This window comes from Labrus mixtus, chromosome 23 (genome assembly GCF_963584025.1).
Source record: "Labrus mixtus chromosome 23, fLabMix1.1, whole genome shotgun sequence".
In the NCBI taxonomy this organism is placed as follows: Eukaryota; Metazoa; Chordata; class Actinopteri; order Labriformes; family Labridae; genus Labrus; species Labrus mixtus.
Window position 1 is genome coordinate 2,548,497 of NC_083634.1, and position 18,665 is coordinate 2,567,161.

Consider the following 18,665-nt stretch of genomic DNA (forward strand, 5'->3'; position numbering starts at 1 on the left):
GGTAACTATATTTGGATTATTGTATATTTTTGTAAATGATAGTATTTCATATAATTTATAGGCTAGTTGTCCTGCCTTTGTTTACTTTCACATTTCTGTAGATCAACAAGCAAACACATCTTATTAACAATGGCCATTTCAAACTACATTTCTAATATCTGGTTAAAAAACCTTTTCATAATTCTATTGTCTGAATTTGTAGGTTTGGTTCAAGGGACTGTGGATTTGCTGTTGAAGACAGGGAACTAAATGTGTTTCCGGAGGCCAGGCAAACAATTGATTCATGCGGTGACCCTGACATTCAGGTTTATCTACAACAGGCTGTGGAACAAAATGGATTACAGCAGCCACAAAATAGCTGGGCTATAGATGTGGACTATACTGAAGCCCTTAGCACATATTCCATGTTACAGTAAACCTTTAGCTGAGAAATAATGTTTCTGCTTTAGCAGGAGATGGCTTTACATTACATACATTACTGATTGGACTGTAAGTGCTTATATTTTGGGAACTACTGAGTCTTAATTGTGAACTGACATGTAAGTGGCATAAAGGGTTTTAATTGTTAATAAAAGGATGATCTACCAAAATTATTTAGTATGCCATGTTAACAGCAGATACTGTGCATTAATGCTACAGAAGTCACAAGCTAAAGAAATCACAAGAAATTACACAATTGACATCTGTACACACCAGTATTTTGCCCTCATAAAGGTATTTGTTTTATTTATTGAAAACCAACATATGTTGCTGGAAAAAAATGCAGAATACATCATATTTGTTAGAAAATAAAATGTCATAGCATTTTTTTCGAATGAGAGTAAGCCATGAAAACAAAGAAACAGCAAAATAAAAAACAAGGAGCTAAAATCAGGACAAGAACCGTGAAGTGTGAACCGTCTCCAAGGTTTGAAAACATCTAAATACATTAACAGATCTGGGGCCCGTTTCTGAAAGAAGGTTTTGTGTAAACTCTGAGTCAGTTCACCCTGAAATGAGGGAAACTCTGGGTATTCCGTTTCAGAAGAGGAGGTCACTCAAACCCGAGAAAGAGGGGTAACTCCAGGCTGTTTCAGAGGGAGAGGTTACTTTACCTCTGAGTCAGTTACTATGGTAACTGAGTCTGTGAACCTAACCTGGTCGGGAGCAGGTTTTCTTCAGTGAACCCCGAGTTTCTCTCTGACTCCGCCCTCTTTCAGAGCCAGAAACGCCGTTTCATTTCCTCATTCTTTCATTCAGTCTGTACCACACCGTGTTAGGGAAGATTCACCGTTTGTCTGAGTAAAAATCCAGGTTGTTTTAATATGATATGTTAGGGTGGCAATAGCCTGCTACAGTGTATAAAACAAACTATTTTATTGAACATGGCATGTCTTTAAGTCGGTATGAAGGGGCTGCATTACTCTGCAGGGAATTAGAGCCTAGGCTACATTAATCTCGGGAGATGTTAATTTATAAACTAAATGGGATAAAGGTGAGAGGACATTTAGCCTATGTGTGTGAATACAGCTTTATGTTGAGGATAAAGTTAATGCACATTCAAATAAACTCTGAATGAAGTTAACTATAAATCTATATGAGCCTATTATGTTATTATATTTCATTTTGAGCTGTTTAAAAGTCGATTTTCTTCTGCTAGATTGCATCTTAATGAAAATAAATTGTATAGGTTTAATAGCCTACCATTCCATCAGTTTTGACCTGCAATATTTTAATTCTGATGAAATATTAAATTAATAGACTTTACGAGGAGCTGTTTTCTCTTACACCACTTCCCTCTCCTTTGCCGCTGCGCTGCAGCAGTTTTACTTTTTTTCCTTCTTAGAACCTGTTCATATTCTCCATAGCCTGTGGCCACATGAAGATATTGATGTATTTCGAGACAGTTAAAGTAGGAGGATCTCTTTTTTGTGACCTGTTGCCATGGTGAATCGTAGTATCGGGGCTCCATTCATGTTGGCTTTTTATCATTGTGGTGCACGCGCTGAACAGAGTGGACCTACTCAGAGTTAATTTAACTAATTCAAATCTGCTGATCTGGAACCAAAAACTCAGAGTTTCCCACCTGAGAGTAAATCAACTCAGACCTCAGGGTTAGACTGAGGGTTTGTTCAACCTTCTTTCAGAAACGGGCCCCAGGTCTGTAAGTGACTGCCTCAGAGTCAAACAATGTTTATCAGCAGTCACAGGGGATAATACAATCACTCTTAATGGATGTAAAATCTCGTAACCTCTTGCCACAACCACTGCAAACCACGGCCGTACATTTTCTGGGAGCTCTTTGCCACAATTTGGGCAATACATCATGCATTTTAAATCTCCGCTTACTTCTTTGACATTTCTCTGCTGGCTCCAAAGGCGTATGAAGCATTTACTTCCGGTTAAAAAGACGGACATTGCGTTCGTCCAATCAGCGACGATCCTTGTCGACTACAGGTACCTACCTTTTCCGGTTTAAGTTAATGTCGTTGTGTTTTTTGATTTGTGTTTGTGTTTTTTGATTTGTCGTTGTGTTTTGCACTTCAGGGCCACCATACATGCCCCTGAATCTCGCCCAGTAATATGTTTCTGGTGAGTCTCTGTTTCTCTGTAAATAGTAAGTTTTTTCCGTCTAACTTCAGTGGTAAGTGGCCAAAAAATTCACAGATTCTCTATCGATTCACAAATGACTTAACCTTGTGTATGCTAGATTAACCTTTAAACCATTTTACAAAGTTGACAACCCTAACGAGTCCATCACTTAAATTTGAAAAAGATTAGACACTACTGCGCATAATTACTGTATTCTCTATACACCCAATTTGAATTATGCTAGAAAAAGGAAGAGCCGTTGGATTCTCCAAACAACTCTCCCCAAACCAAACTACTAAGTATAAGTGGCAGTGAACATGTGATCTTGTTTCCTGAGTAGGACGTAATGTAATTAATGTAATTAAGTTAAGCAGAGAAGAGAGTGATCTATAATCTATCAATAAACCGATCTTAGGACACGTATGTGTGAATTTCACGGCGTGCAGATGCTGAGTGACTCTCACGGTCAGAGATAGTGGGCATGGTGTCATGCGTGAGACTTGGCAGCTCGGGTTATAAGGCTGCTGCGTCATGCTCGCTGAAAGTTCAGTGTGCGCTGAAAAAAACACTCCGATCACCACCTGTATCACAGTGTGAACTAAAGTCTGCCCTAGTGTTAAAGATTCACCCCGCCACCCATCGTACTACATGTTCTGCCCGCTCGCCTCATAGACTGTAAACATTACGTTCACCTGCCTGGGAGCTGGAGTCTGACGTCACTTTCCTGCGTCGTCCACTTTGCCAATTCGTTTTCGAGTTTGAATTATGATCACTTTTTAGCACGGCAAGTTTGAAAACGAAAAGCCAAAGACCTTTTCGTTTTCATTTGAATGATGTCATACAATATGCATACATAGAGAGTAAAAGTAGAATGCAAACTGGATGACTGAATATTCATTTTAAATATAGGTCAAATAATGCACCTATAATCTGAAAATTAAAAAGTGTTTCTGTTACTGTATTTTCATTTTAAAATGAGCTTTTTCATTTGAATTATGATACAGATTTAGCGGTGCATTTTTTGAAAATGATAAAGCAAATGCCATTTTCTTCTTCATTTTAATTTAGTCAAAGAATGTGCATTTTTAAAGTTGAAAACTAAAATTCAAATTAGATAAATTAATCATAATTTTATTTTTGAGTCAAATAATACACCCATATTCTGAGAGTTAAAAAGAATTTCTGTTAATGCATTTGAATTTTCAGATTAGCTTTATCATTTGAATTCTGATCACTAATCGCTTCCATACCTCAGAGGTGAATCGCTGTGTTTGGGTTATCCATGGGTGTTTGTTTCAGGTTGGTAAATGTATTTGTAGTAGAGAGCTCCTGAGGTGATCATTAATAAATGTATTAGCTCACTAGCGTTAGCCGCAGTCAGCTCGCATGCTACTTTTGTCTATACAGTTTTTTTCAGCAATGTGTGGGTTAGATCATGGCTCGGGCCCAAAACATCCAGCCCAAAACAACCTGAGGGCTCGGGTCGGGTTGCAGACCTCTAGTGTGGGTACATTGAAAGAAACCGCTGCACCCAGCATCTTCTCCAAAGCGCTACAGGATTTTTTAGCCTCTCAGAGACATCTTAGCCTGTACTGTTCAGAAAGGCCCCCATCTGGCCACTATTGTGAACAATTTCGGGTGGATCCGCTGGCCATTGGACGATGGGTTCACTTGGGTTTTTCTTTTCATTAGAAAAAAATATGTATCTGAAATCCTTCTCCCTTTTTTACTTTTGCAATAAAGCCATTACATTAAGAAACCATATTTCTCTGTTTATTCTGTACAAAAAGAGCTGATGTCCATGAATACAGGTAAGTGGTACTGTTCCTTTTTTAATTTTTTAAAATTTGAACCTAAATATGGATATTGTACATTTCCAAGTTTTTGCTGCAGCATTGTATTGTCTTTGTTATTTGTCGGTTGTTAAAGGGATACTTCACCTGTTGAAACATGAATCTGTATTGACATTGGGTCATATATGTAGAAATGTAAAATACATTTTGAAGTTGGTGTCTTCTTGGCCGAGAAAAGACAGAAAGTGTCTTTTTGGCTCATGTGGATGAAAGACACCAAATCCCAGAATGCATAGCACCAATGGGCCACTCCCACTAAGGTCCTCTAGTTCAGAATCAGAAATACTTTACTAATCCAGAGGGAAATTCAATCGTTACAGTTTCTCTAAAATATACAGTATAGCAGTAGAAATATAGAAATAAAAACATTTACAGACATGTTTACTTCAAAACATCATTTCCTCAACTGATTCCGAGATTTCTTCCAGAAGGAATTGGTATCTTGGAAATTCCTGGCAGAAAACAGACTCTATGTCTGTGTCCACAGACAAACAGTGAGAGCACCGACACTACCAGTCCGCCCCATCTTGAGCTGGCCCGGGCTCCTCATCCTCACCGCCGCCGACAGTCAGTAATATAGCGGCCAGCAATATAGCAATATAGCCGCGAGATGGTTGCTGCCGACAGGCCAGTCCCGTGTCGCGGCGGCCAGCAGCCAGCGCCGATCCCGGCTGGCAGCAGCCGCAGCAGCCAAAACACAAGACAGGCCTGTCGGCAGCAACCATCTCACGGCTATATTTATATTTTTCCGCCATTATCAGCTTTCTCCATAGAGCCTGTTAGCATAGCTTCCAAGCAATATGGCGGACGTAAAGTTTTGATTCTGGGAGTGAGTTCCCACCCACTGATCTGTGATTGGTCTGTAGCTTCAGTGGTCGAAAATATGAGGAACTAGCGTTCTAGTTTCACCCCGCTAACCGCAACAGCTTCCAGTGACGCAAAAATTTCATTTTGCGTCACTGGAAGCTCCTTTTCAGACTTAGAAATACAAAGATTTCCCATCTCAGGGGAAAATGAGGGCACGACCATTCAAAAATACTACCAGGTTTCTAATGCTACAAAGCTTAATGCAAATGGGTTAAGTATCCCTTTAATGTGACTGTGTTTACTGGAAAAGTGTGTCATATCATACACATCACAACGCAGGAGAAACTTACAAAGACAATTTTAACTGACGAGTGATATACAGTAAGATTAGTAAAAAAAAAGAGCAGATTTGAAATGTTCTTAGGCATGGAGAACATCAGATCCTGAAAAAGTGGTCTTGGCAGTGAAGACCTAGAAATATTTCCAATAAACAAGCTGGAGTGCTGTGGTTAATACTGCATAAATAGCATGTCAAGCTTATCAGAACCTGCTAGTTCCAAATTATACATATTATTAAGCTACAGTTATTCAGGGATAAAGTTAGCCTATGCTAAATTACATAGGGCTATTAGCTAACGTTACATGTCACATCTACTACGGTGTCTCATTAATGTCAGGCTGAACGGCCAGGAAAAAGGCAAACTCCAACTGTGAATTAAGCAAATGAAACAATTCCCAAAGTGAAGATAATGTTCCTGGTTTAAAACAAAGAGAATGATTGGGTTGCTGCAGCAACATTTCATTCAAGTGAAATGGCTTTTTTATAGATTCATAAATTCTATTATATTTATTAAATAATGAATGGGCAATGTGCAGGGCAGGTTGATAATACATACATTTATTAACAATGTCCCAATTAATATAACCACCAATCAGAAATTGGCCCTGATATATATGAAATAAAAATGAGACAGTGAAGATATCTTTGAAAAAGTATTTTGTACATTATTTTGTGAGTAGGGTTTTCTGGCCAACTTCACCAACTACCAAGGTGCACGGAGGATGAAAGGTTTGAAGAGGTCAAAGGGCTCCAGCAACACTTGAAGTATAAAGATCAGCTTTATTAACTATATAATACTGTAAATAATAATATAATCCATAATTTTAATCTATATACTATAAGTAATACTGGAGCTTTTTGACCTCTTCACTCTTTTGTGAGTTCATAGATAGTAAATATTTAAGGATTAGGCCTGAAGACGTCACCCATCTGTTCCTGCAGGGGGCTTTGGAGTCCCATCGGTGGCGGTCTCCATGCTGGAAATGCTGTCTCATCCTTACTTTCAGTCAACCTAATTTTAGGGTGAGAGCTGGAGCTATGGCGAGTTTTAAAGGTCCAATATTATGCTTTTTCTGGTTTTATATGCTCTTTAGTGTGTTTTCCAAGTGTCCTGTGCATGTTTAGACACATCTATGTGCAAAAATTCAAAGTCCGCGGAAACGCGGCTTCTCCTACCTATTCCTGTTAGCTGTAGCATTAGCCGCATGTAACGCTCGGTTCTAGCCCCCCTCGATAAAAATGTGTCAGTCTGACGTCATTGTCAGTGTGAGATCACTGATCTAAGCCCATTGGCTCGTTGTGGCAAGCCCAGCAGCTCATGTTGCACGCCCGTTAACTTCTGTAGCACGCCCATGATATGACGTAGCCTGCGGTAGCACAGTAGTGCTAAGGTGCTAATGTTTATGCTCCCCTCGGACGGAGCCAGTGGCTGCATTCCCAATATGGTAAAAGAGGCGGGACATTTCCGAGAACCATGCTGAGCAACTGACCAATAACGACAGAGCGGATCGGCAGACCAATCAGAGCAGACTTGGCCCATGTGGGGCTCTGCAGTGGGGGCTCAGCAGAGTACAGCTGATGGACTCAGAGCGTTTTTTCGGACTTTAGCTATTGTGAACATACAAAAGTAGGTACATAGATTAAATGAACCCCAAAAAAGGGCATAATATGGGCTCTTTAAGCCTCTTGACACACTTCTGCACCGCACCCTCCAGTCAATCAGGTCAGCTACATACCTTTTTGTGAATAACGCTTAGCTTTCATGAAATCAAAATGAATTAATTATAAATTAATTCACCCCCCGTACAACGTGTGCCGATGGAGACATGAGTTAAACAGACCTATTTTGTTTATACCGGGCTGTAAATATCTTATATTTCTGCTGTAAAAACAGGCGTTTTTGAATTGGTGTGTATGTGACTTCCGGTGATTCTGCAGCCAGCCTCAAGTGGACACTCTAAGAACTGCAGCTTTGGCATTTTTCAACACCGGAGGTTGCGGCTCGTGCAAGTCCTATGGTTTTGCAAAAACACACTGGATTTGTCCAGATAAATATATTATACTAACGATATGAATATACTTTAATTATTTGCCCTGATAAATGTGAAATAAATATTCAACGACAAAAAACTTAATTGTTAATGTATTTTTTACACTTCAGGTTGTTAATAAACTTTGAATTCCAAGTTTTACCAACCTAATGTGGAGATCCTATTATAGATTCATTAGGTATCGAGTATCAAACCAGTAAAGCTTCAGTTTCAAGTATAGTTTTAGTATCGAGTATCATGACAATGAACTTAAAAAATGTTGTATCATGACAACACTACTGTACAACATTACTGTTAACAGACTATAAATATTTGTAAATATCCTACCAAGATAAAGAACGGTTATTTCCTTCATAAAACTCTCCCCAAACCAAACTAAAAAGTATAGGTGTCAGTGAACATGAGATTTTGTTTCCTGAGTAGAGCAAATGATGTCACACCAGGTTGACCAATCAAACGCAGTCTTGTAATTCAAGAGTGGAGAAGGTACTGAGAGTCTTTTCATTCAATACAGGAACTCCAACACGTCGACATCTACAATGTTTGTCTGCTTTTTGATTCATTTGTTCTTTGGGGGAATGGGTAAGTTTTTCTAAGACTACACTTTTTATACTTCAGCTTTTAGCAAATTTCAGAGTTTTCTTTGGACATTTTTTGACACAATTTCACTGAGTTCTGTCAGATTGAACTGATTTTGTGTCTGTTTTCTCTTTAACTGACTTCAGCTCAGCTGACTTATCAGGAATCATCCGTCTCTATTCATCAAGAGAGACGTTTTGTCTCAGCTGAAGTTGGACAAACTGTGACTCTGCAATGTTTTTATGAAGGTGATGATTCAGCATGGCTTTACTGGTATAAACAAAGTCTGGGTCAGACACCAAGGCTTATTTCTACATTCTACGTGTATGATACAAGAATAACTTTCCAGGATGAATTTAATGACAAATCACGGTTCACACTCCACACTAAAAACAAAACAAATCACTTGATAATTTTGAATTTGAAAGTTTCAGACTCAGCTACTTACTACTGCGCATGTAGCTATGAATATTTATTACATTTCACGGAGGGCACTATAGTCAGTGTAAAGGACTCAGGTTGGAACGTCCCAGCTTTAGTCCATCAGTCTGCACCTGAGACCATCCAGCCAGGAGGCTCTGTGACTCTGAACTGTACAGTCCCCACTGGGACCTGTGACGGGGAACACAGTGTTTACTGGTTCAAAAACTCTGAAGAGTCTCACCAGGAAATCATTTACACCCACGGAGACAGTAATGATCAGTGTGAGAAGAATACAAAAACAGACACCTGTGTCTACAACTTGCCAATGAAGAACCTGAATCTTTCTGATGCTGGGACCTACTACTGCGCTGTCGCTTCATGTGGACACATTCTGTTTGGAAACGGGACCAAGCTGGACCTTGAAGGTGGGTAACAGCTTAAGTAATTTGAGGAGTAGTTATTTGTGACTCTTCAGGAAAAATGCACAGAAAAATCATTGTTTCCGATGTCCGTCTCTCTGCAGATAACGTGGACTCTCTTGCCTTAGTGTATTTCTTGATCGGAGCTTTGACAGTCACCACCATCCTGGTTGTTGCGCTGGCTTTCTCAATATACAAGAAAATCAAGGGAAACATCTGCCAATGTAGAGGTAAGTGTTACTTTCTTTATTTTTTCACCTATTTTATTGACAGAATTTAGCTTTAGAATAAAGGAACATTTTCTGTGTTTCACATCCAGAGTCTCAACCAGGATTATCTGCTCCATCCACTGGAGACGACGAGGTAAATGTAATGTCTGTTCACCTTCTTGACATGTTCATAATTTCTGTAAAGGACTATATAGTGATTTCATTGTCAAATTTCTATATTGCTAGGGCAACCTCCACTATGCTGCTTTAAGTGTTCATCAGCCTGAACGGTCGAGAAGACAGAGACACATCGAAACGGGTGATTGCGTGTACTCAGGTGTGAAGTGCTAAGAATGTGCTTTTCACACCTATATTTAAATATTTAAAAAGAAATGATCTTATCTAAAGTTGAAGTGTTTACCTTTAAAGCAGTGAACAATTTTACCCATAATCAAAGTGATTTTATTTTATAATTAACAACAATGTGCACCAAGATTAATTATATTTTTTTTTTGACTGTATTCATCCATTTTCCAAATAAATTTCATAATTAAACTGAGTTCTAGTTACATGATTTATATAGAGAATGAATTAACCATGCCTTCTTATTGGGGAAACATGTGATCTCTGGTTATAATAATATAAGTATCACTATTGTTTCCATAGTGATATGGACATTCGGTCATTGATCTGGTTATTCTGTGTTTTGGATGGAGGTTAAAGACGAGCAAAGGCAAGAACAGACGTCTTGGACGTTGGAAGTCATTTGTTAAAAGAAAAAGACAACTTTTAAGTCGTGAACTTTTTGATGAGACTTAAGTGTTTTCAGTGCGTTAAACCTGACAACATCTATACTGAAAATACTTTTGAGGATAATCAACCAAACAATAAATTTGATGTACAAGAAAGTTTTTGTGGAGTAATTTGGGTTTTTATTTTCATTAGAAAATAAACTGAAATCTTTGTACTTTTTTTTAACTTTTACAATAAAGCCATTCCATTAAGAAACCAGATTTCTCTCTTTATGTGACCGTGTTTACTGGAAAAGTGTGTCATATCATACACATCACAACGCAGGAGAAACTTACAAAGACAACTTTAACTGATGAGTGATATACAGTGAGGTTAGTTAAATTTCTCTTCATTTTTATTTAAACGCTGATTTGTTGTGTTCTTGGGCATGAAGGACATCAGATCCTGAAAAAGTGGCCTTGGCAGTGAAGACCTAGAAATATTTCCAATAAACAAGCTGGAGTGCTATGGTTAAGATAACATTTCAGAGCCCCCCTTGGCTCTTGCGTTGGGGGACATAAGTTAGTTAAACAGGACAGATTCTTGCTAAATAGTGTGATTTGAAAAGACTCCTTCCACATCTAACTCAGCAACAACATGAAAATATTATAACCACCTTCTTTGTGTAAACCAACAACACTTGATGCTGAAGGAGATAATCATCATGACGACTTCATGTACTTAGAGGGGTAATGAGGCCAACAGGATAAACCCCTGATGGAGTCTAGACACTGGTGGTGGTGCTGGTGAAGAGGAATAGAGGAAGTGACGAGTAGTGGGTTTTTGAGGCAGTATCTGAACTCTGCTGAGCTGGAATGGATGGGACTGGGGCGGAGTCACAGCGAATGCAAAAATACAATTTTGACTGCAGCAGGATGATTGGTTGAGAGAGATTGATTGATGAGTGGTTAAGTTGAATGAAGAGATGAATGAACGTGTGAGAGAATAAGCACAGTCTTCCTGGTTGAACTTATACTCAACATGCCAAACTAGATGGCACCTGGATTAAAAAATGATTTTATTTGTATTTATTCAGTTTTCTGCACCACCAGAAGGTACCTCCCCAACAACCATGACATTTAGAAAAATTAGTATATTCTTTTATCATACATATGTCATGTGAGGCTGTGTCTACACAGGTATTACAAGTCATCGTCTTGAGATCATGAGTTCTGTACCAAAGTCCTAGATAATTGCAGAAACTTCTACATCAAAGCTTCCCGATCAAATTATTGGTTTCACTTGAAAAACTAATGCAGATTTTAAGAGGTGGTTGGATACATACAGAGAGGAACATATGTTTCAAAGTGCATTGCGGTAATAGCATTTAACCCAGATGCTGGTACTGTTGAAGGTTACTATATGCCTGTTAAAGGGAAGATTCACAGCAATGCATTGCTTTGTAAGGTTTTATCTGAAGATAAAGGCTAGGCAATACGCTCTTGCGCGGAGCAACACTGCATCCTATCTGAAAGGCCTGTTATTGTCTATTGGCACTATTGGTACTAATGGTGCAAATGTAGCATGTCCTTTATCTTAGCTACTTTTAGATCTCATAGACCTAACAGTCTACCATTTTTTCTTTGTCTTTAGTTTCTGCCTCTTTTAGTGGAAATAGCTTTGTGGTTTTTCTGTCTCTTGAGATGAAGACCACTAAAACACTGAAAAAGTTATTGCAGCATGTCTGAAGCTGAAAATACTCATTTAAAATATCACAGTGAAACAAAGAAAAGAGGGATCACATTTACAGAGGGTGTCTATAAAAAAAAAGATTAAAGGTGAACAAACAGTCTTCACCTTTGCTCTGCTTTTAGTTTCTTCCTCTTTAGGTGAAAAATGCTTTGTGGTTTTCTGTCATCCTTCTTTAGGTGATGATCAAGTTAACACCAAAAAGATGTTGCAAGACTATGTGACCTATAAGAAACCTCATCCTCACTCTTGCCTACAGCGTCAATTTGTTCTTCAAAATTGCAGAAAATCTCATAATCTTTGCTCTTTGTATTTCTTCACTTATGTTTTTTAACTACATTAAATGCATTTCATTCAGTCTCTTCCTCAACAGAGGTCTAGTGATGACGCAATTTTAAAATAGCTTTGGCACAAAGACATGCAAATAACTGAGCAATTTTGTTATTGTTTGTTTGCTTTAAATCCAATATTTTTAAATACCCTTGGCAAAATAAGATCCCAGTTTTATTTGTTTCCCTGCTGTATTTCAAAGAAGAACATTCTGCAGAAATGTATTGTGTCATTTCTCACTGGCCAATCAAATTGTGTCCTCCCTCTTAAGAGGGAAGAGACCACTAAGGTGTGTTTCATTCGACACAGTAGTTTGAACACCATGACACCTCTCATGATTGCGTTCTTCCTCGAATGTCTGTGCTTGGGGGAGATGGGTGAGTTATGTTTTAGAATTGTGTCTTTACTTTTACTTTTCTTGGCATTTACTTAAAGTTGTTTTATGTGCTGATTAAGAACATTTTGACAGTGTGAAATCATTTCAGCATTTTGTTTTTTCCCATTTTAGCTCAGACATCGGATCCAAAATCGTTGATCAAAGTGCGCCAAGAGAGTGGATTCATATCAGCTAATGTTGGTGAGGAGGTCACTTTGAGTTGTTTCTATGAAGGTGAATTTACATCAAAGTATTACTGGTACAAGCAAACTCTGGGACAGAAACCAGAGCTCATCTCTATGTCCTACAAATATGAAACAAATGTAAACTTTCACGGAGAATTCCAGAATAATTCACGCTTCACACTGGATAATACAAATGGTCGTAATCACTTAAAAATCACGGACGTGCGCATTACAGACACAGCTACTTACTACTGTGCACGTAGCAGTTCATACAAGATTGAATTTATGGAGGGCACTACTCTAAGTGTAAAAGGCTCAGGTTTGAACTTTCAATTGTTGATCAATCAATCAGCATCTGAGACCACCAAGCCTGGAGATGCAGTGACCCTGAGCTGTACAGTCCACACTGGGACCTGTGATGGAGAACACAGTGTTTACTGGTTCAGAAACTCTGAAGAATCTCACTCAGGACTCATTTACACCCAAGGAGACAGGAATAGTTCATGTCCGAGGAAACCCAACCAACAAAGCTGTGAATACAACTTACCAATAAAGAGCGTCGATCACTCTCATGCTGGGACTTACTACTGTGCTGTCGCTTCATGTGGACACATACTGTTTGGAAACGGGACCAAGGTGATCATCACAGGTGCGTTACTATTTTAGCAGGGGTTGTCTTTTTTATTTTAAAGTATAATTCTTCTTATTAAAACTCTCATCTCTGACTTTATACAGCTAAGGAGCATCAACTTGACCTAGTGTATATCTTGAGTGGAGCTTTGACTTTTACCATCATCTTGATTTTATTGTTGGCCGTCATTACGTGCGTGATCTACAAGAGAAACAACTGCAAGTGTAAAGGTACTGTCACCTCGTTTCTTTCTTCTTGACAGTGTTTACTCACTTGATACAGTTTGATAGTAAAGGAACTTTTTCATTGTTTTTTAGAATCTGGTGCAAGAATTTCCGCTCCCTCCACAACAGATGAACAGGTACTTTGTGATTAGATTAACTTTTCTGCCAATTTAAACATGTTGAAAACACGTTCCATAAATCTAGGATATAAGTCGATCTGGCATATAAGACATGTTCTGTTTTGGGGGGTCTCCCAGGGGAAAAAAAATGTTTTCCATTGTGCACAGCGAAGTCCACAACTTACCGTTTCTGTTCAGCTGAGTAGTTATTTCTAGTACCATCTGTTTTCACCATGTGGAGTTTGCAATCCTGCTAGTTGACCTCTCATCCTACTGTAACATTGATAGTTGGGAAGTAAGGACCCTCAGCACTCAACCTATGTGCCAAGCGTTGCCCTTCCCACCTTTGCTGGTCACATGTTGTCTTAAATTGAAGAGCCTTTTGAATCAATCTATCATCTATCAAACTTGGCTTATTCATTCAACTGTTTACCACAGTTTTCTTTAAATGTATGGTCAATGACCCTAATAAGGGAGTAAAGTTGTTAAGAAGTGTTGCCTCCGGCAATTAATGTATAGAGGCTACAGACCTCTAAGTACCCCTGGTTCAAGTCCGACCTTTTCCCGCATGTCATTCCCCAATCTCATATATTTTCATATTTTCAATCACATCGGGTCACACGCAGTGGGTGATGTGGCTCTACTTATAGTTATAATGGTGCATTTCTGTGACTAAGCTTTAGTCTCTCTCTGCACTTATTTCCTACCTGTACATGAGTTGGAAGCTGCCCACTTTTAAAATAAAAATAAATTAATAATAGTGTTTTTTATACACTGATTCTTAAGGTTATTTTTCACTCTGAGATGCTGATATTTACTAAGACTCATATCTTATTACCAGGTTGACCACAATGAGGAAGACATCCATTACGCAGCTTTGAGGGGACACAGGGTCAACAGATCCAGAAGACCACGAAACACTGAGGATGAATGTGTGTACTCTGGTATAAAACAGTAGACAAAGTGATTAGTAATGATGTTATAAATGAGCCTTTTAGACATAGTGGTCATCTTAATAGTAGCTTTTTGGATTGGTAAACAGAGCCCATTTCGAATAGGTCAGATCGGCAGGTCAATCCATGTCAGTCCAGAAGATAGGACTCTAGTCGGGGACTTCAGAGCAGATACCATCTTTACATTCTATAAGGTTATTTATTTATTTTGTACTTTATTGTGATATTTCTTTATTTCTTTTGGATCTTTATTTAAACATCTTTTCATATTTTTTTTTATCAGTGATGTGATGGTTTTATTACATTTTTACATCTCTTATTCTCTTAGTCATGAGGCTTTTGATGTCTTGTGTCAAACACTTGTGTGAATTGCCTTGTTGCTGAAATGTGCTATTTAAATAAACTTGACTTGACTTTAGATGCTGTAGTTCTCTTTTCAGACCTTCCTATTCCATGGATACTTCTATAATAAATATTGTACACACAGCCCCAATAGCTTGTTGACTTTCTGTCTTTTGAGACTTATCTTTACAAGCTTAAGATCAACTATTTTGTTGTTTTTAAGGTTCATCATCGTGTAGCTTCATAATTCTGCAGTTTCCTTAAATTTAGTGTGAGAAAAAATGAATGGCCTTACTACAAATAGTTAAAAAAGGACTCGAGTCACATGACTTGGACTCGCACTGTGTCTGCATTTATCAACGGTCAGCAACTTAACAATAGTGACGTCTAACTAAAGCCGGCTGTAGTCTGTGAACTTCTGCACACAGACTGTTAAACAGCAATGCTTTATATCCAAACAGTAAAAATATATGCTAGTGCACGCTAAATGACCTTTTCAAATATGAAAGGGAAGTTCCAGGGGGGAGTGGTGGGGGTCTGGGCACTATTACCTTATAAAAAAAAGTCAAGGAGAGCAAATATATTTTTTTTATAATTTTCCAAATTCTTGACCTGATCTAATAAAATGTTCCAAATCAGTGATCTGATCCAATGAAACACATCTTTAAACACAGAATTCAGGAAAAATAAATGGAAAAAAATGAAATTAGGAAGAAGAGAAAAACAATCAGTAACACTGGTATTGTTATTTTAGGTAGGCTAAATACAATAATTCAAAAAGCAATCATGATTTGTGTAATTGTAACAGATTCTTACTCTGTAAAAATTGCTTTTATTTGGTGAAGAGAGCTAATGACTTGTTTAGGACTCAAAATTCAAAGGTTAGTACACAACTCGACTTGAGACTTGCTTGTCTTTACTTGGGACTTCACTCCGGACTAGAGGACTAGCTTGTGACTTGCAAAACAATGACTTTGACCCACCTCTGGTGTTAAGTAAATTAAGTTATTGAATAGTTTTTTTTACTAATCAACTGGTGAGTCTGTCCTCATGTCTCCATCCAATGCATTGCTCTGTTTAAGGTCTGGAAGTACTTCACATATGATTTACTTTTATTCCCTTTTTTCTCTGTCTGACTTTTCTTTCAACAATATGCAAATTCACTAAAATAATGTCTGTTGATCTATGTTCTGTTTGTGGTTAATGGCTGGTCCAAAAACATCCTGGCATGCCTCCTGAAGGTGTTGTATTTCAACATATGTAGAGTAATAGCTGTGCAGATCTTCTCATAAAGAAGAGCACATGTTAGTGTTTGGAGAAAACCACATTTCTTCTGTTATGTAATACATGGAGTATATTCAATATCTTTTCTATCTGAATGAAGTACGCCCCTGTAAAATATACACCATGCAGATATCTGTAAATTTGTGACAGGTGTACTTCATCTGATTGGCTGGCTCTGCCATTTCCTGGTAAACCTACTGGAAGTTTGGACATTGATGATGTAAAGGCCCTGACACACCAAGCAGACGGTAAAGAACTAGTGGCGACGAAGGCCGCCTGTGGCATCGCTTTGCGTTGCCTCACGTCTTGGCCAAAAAGTTGCACTAGAAAAAAGTTTATTTATGTAATAATAATAATAATAATAATAATAATAATAATAATAATAACGTTCATTTATACAGCACTTTTCGCAGACAAAGGTCTTTACATCAACAAAAAACAACAACAGCATACATACAATAAAATAATGAAAAACAATTAGTACGTCATGGACGACATTATCAAATCCTGCTATAACCAGGAACAATAATTGGCACAATAAAACATAGATGAGTAGGTACACTGGGTGGACCTGATTACCCATAGGGCTGTCTAAACATTAACGTTTTTTGTTTTTTTTTAAAGACTCAACAGAGTCAGAAAGACGTAGGGAGATGGGTAGAGAATTCCAAAGGATTGGTGCTATGGACTGAAAACCACGATCCCTACAAGTCTTAAAATGTATCTGCGGGACAGACAGCAGGTGTAGGGTGTTTGACCTTAGTGAACGGGTGGGTGAATACGGGTGAATGAGTTCTGACAGATAATCTGGGGCCTGACCGTGAATGGCTCTGAAGGTGAGAATGAGCATTTTAAATTTAATCCTATATGCCACAGGGAGCCAGTGCAGAGTAATCGAGCAGCAGCATTCTGGATTGACTGGAGACGGTTTAGGGCGGATGTGCTAAGTGAGTTGAAAAGAACATTACAATAATCGATACGAGATGAGACAAAGGCGTGCAAAATCATCTCAAGTTCTGCCAAAGACACTAATGTTCTCAGCTTACTGGTATTTCTTAAATGAAAAAAGCATGATTTGGTTAGCTGTTTAACATGGCTGTCTAGTGATAATGAAGAATAAATTACTCCCAGATTACGGAGGTTGGTGCGAACAGCAGAGGAGAGGGGCCCAATGTTTTGCATGATTGTTGAAACATACTTGTCTTGGGCAATAACTAGGACTTCTGTTTTTTCTGCATTTAGTTGTAGGAAATGATCAGTTGCCCAGTCGTTGTTAGCATTAAAACAGTCTAGGAGCCTGGACAACGTAGAGGCTTCGCTAGGTTTAAATGAAAATTGCAGTTGTATATCATCTGCACATAGATGATATACAATATTAAAACTTTGTATAATCTTTCCTAGGTGAAGCAGATAGAGAGAGAACAACAGAGGTCCCAGGACTGAGCCTTGCGGGACTCCACACGATAAAGGAGAGGAGTCAGCCATAAACTCACCAACAGAGACAGTGAAGGTCCTTTCACTTAGATACGAAGAGAACCAGTCCAGGGCTGTACCTGAGAGACCCTCAATAGAGTGGTTTCAGTGGAATGCCCTTTCTGGAACCCCGACTGGAATTTGTCATAGATTTTATGTTCCTCCAACACAGCAGTGAGTTGATTGGCCACAACCTTTTCCAATATTTTGGAAATAAATGGCAATTTTGAAATTGCCCTTTAGTTCATAGGCAGTGCTGGGTCTAAATTTGGTTTCTTTAAGATGGGCTGAATCGTTGCATGTTTAAAATAAGTAGGAAAACATCCTGTAAGCAATGAGGAATTTACAATGGATAAAACAGCGGGACCAATAGTAGGTAAAAGTTTTAAAAACAGTGAAGGTGGCAAGACATTCAAGGAGCTATTAGTCAGCTTTGTTTTCTTTGTCAAATCCATGAGATCCTCAAAGCTAACAAGGTGGAAGGAGACCAAGACAGTAGGGGTAGCAGAGGAGCTGTCTCTAGGTGGGTGAGAGTTCGGCTGCATATTGGACCTTATAGCCAATACCTTATCATCAAAGAAGGAGAGGAACTTTTTGCAGTCATCAGTTGAACAGCATGGTAAGGTGGATGGAGATGGTGAGACAATGTTGTTGATTGTGTTAAATAAAACTTTTGGATTCCTTCTAGAGGAAGAGAGTAAAGTGCCAAAGTAAGCAGTTCTGGCTTCCTGTACTGCTTCATTAAAAGAATGCCGCAAATCTTTGAGATAAAGGCGATGTACCTCTAGTCCAGTGGATTTCCATAGTCGTTCAGACTATTGGTCATCCGTGGGGAAATGTTAGGAATGGCCTTAGTCCTCGTCTTTAAAGGTGCCACTGTGTCCAATAATGTGGCACAATGAAGATTAAAAGATTGCAATAAAAGGTCAGTATTGTTTAAGTGTGAATAACAATATATAATATCATATTGTGCTAAGAACTGATCGGCTGTATTTGTTGTAATGATGCGGGAGTG

The 18,665-nt window shown here is 38.5% G+C and overlaps 3 protein-coding genes across 4 annotated transcripts in view; all 3 read left to right on the forward strand.

Annotated features, from left to right (window-relative positions):
• Window positions 1-18,665, forward strand: part of LOC132958222 (uncharacterized) — an 86,076-nt gene that overhangs the window by 63,668 nt on the left and 3,743 nt on the right. The gene's annotated exons all lie outside the window — the stretch shown is intronic.
• On the forward strand, window positions 7,332-10,265 carry LOC132958619 (uncharacterized). Of its 2 annotated transcripts, none has more exons than XM_061031567.1 (5): window positions 7,332-8,204; window positions 8,348-9,049; window positions 9,148-9,273; window positions 9,363-9,412; window positions 9,499-10,265. In XM_061031567.1, exons 1-5 carry the CDS (start codon window positions 8,162-8,164, stop codon window positions 9,601-9,603), a joined length of 1,026 nt encoding a protein of 341 aa, XP_060887550.1. In that variant the 5' UTR covers window positions 7,332-8,161; the 3' UTR covers window positions 9,604-10,265. The 2 variants fall into 2 exon arrangements, with proteins under 2 accessions (XP_060887550.1, XP_060887551.1); XM_061031568.1 differs by having other exon boundaries at window positions 7,341-8,204; window positions 9,363-9,406.
• On the forward strand, window positions 12,356-15,044 carry LOC132958750 (uncharacterized). The gene is made up of 5 exons (XM_061031782.1): window positions 12,356-12,440; window positions 12,572-13,273; window positions 13,360-13,485; window positions 13,573-13,616; window positions 14,440-15,044. Exons 1-5 carry the CDS (start codon window positions 12,386-12,388, stop codon window positions 14,554-14,556), a joined length of 1,044 nt encoding a protein of 347 aa, XP_060887765.1. The 5' UTR covers window positions 12,356-12,385; the 3' UTR covers window positions 14,557-15,044.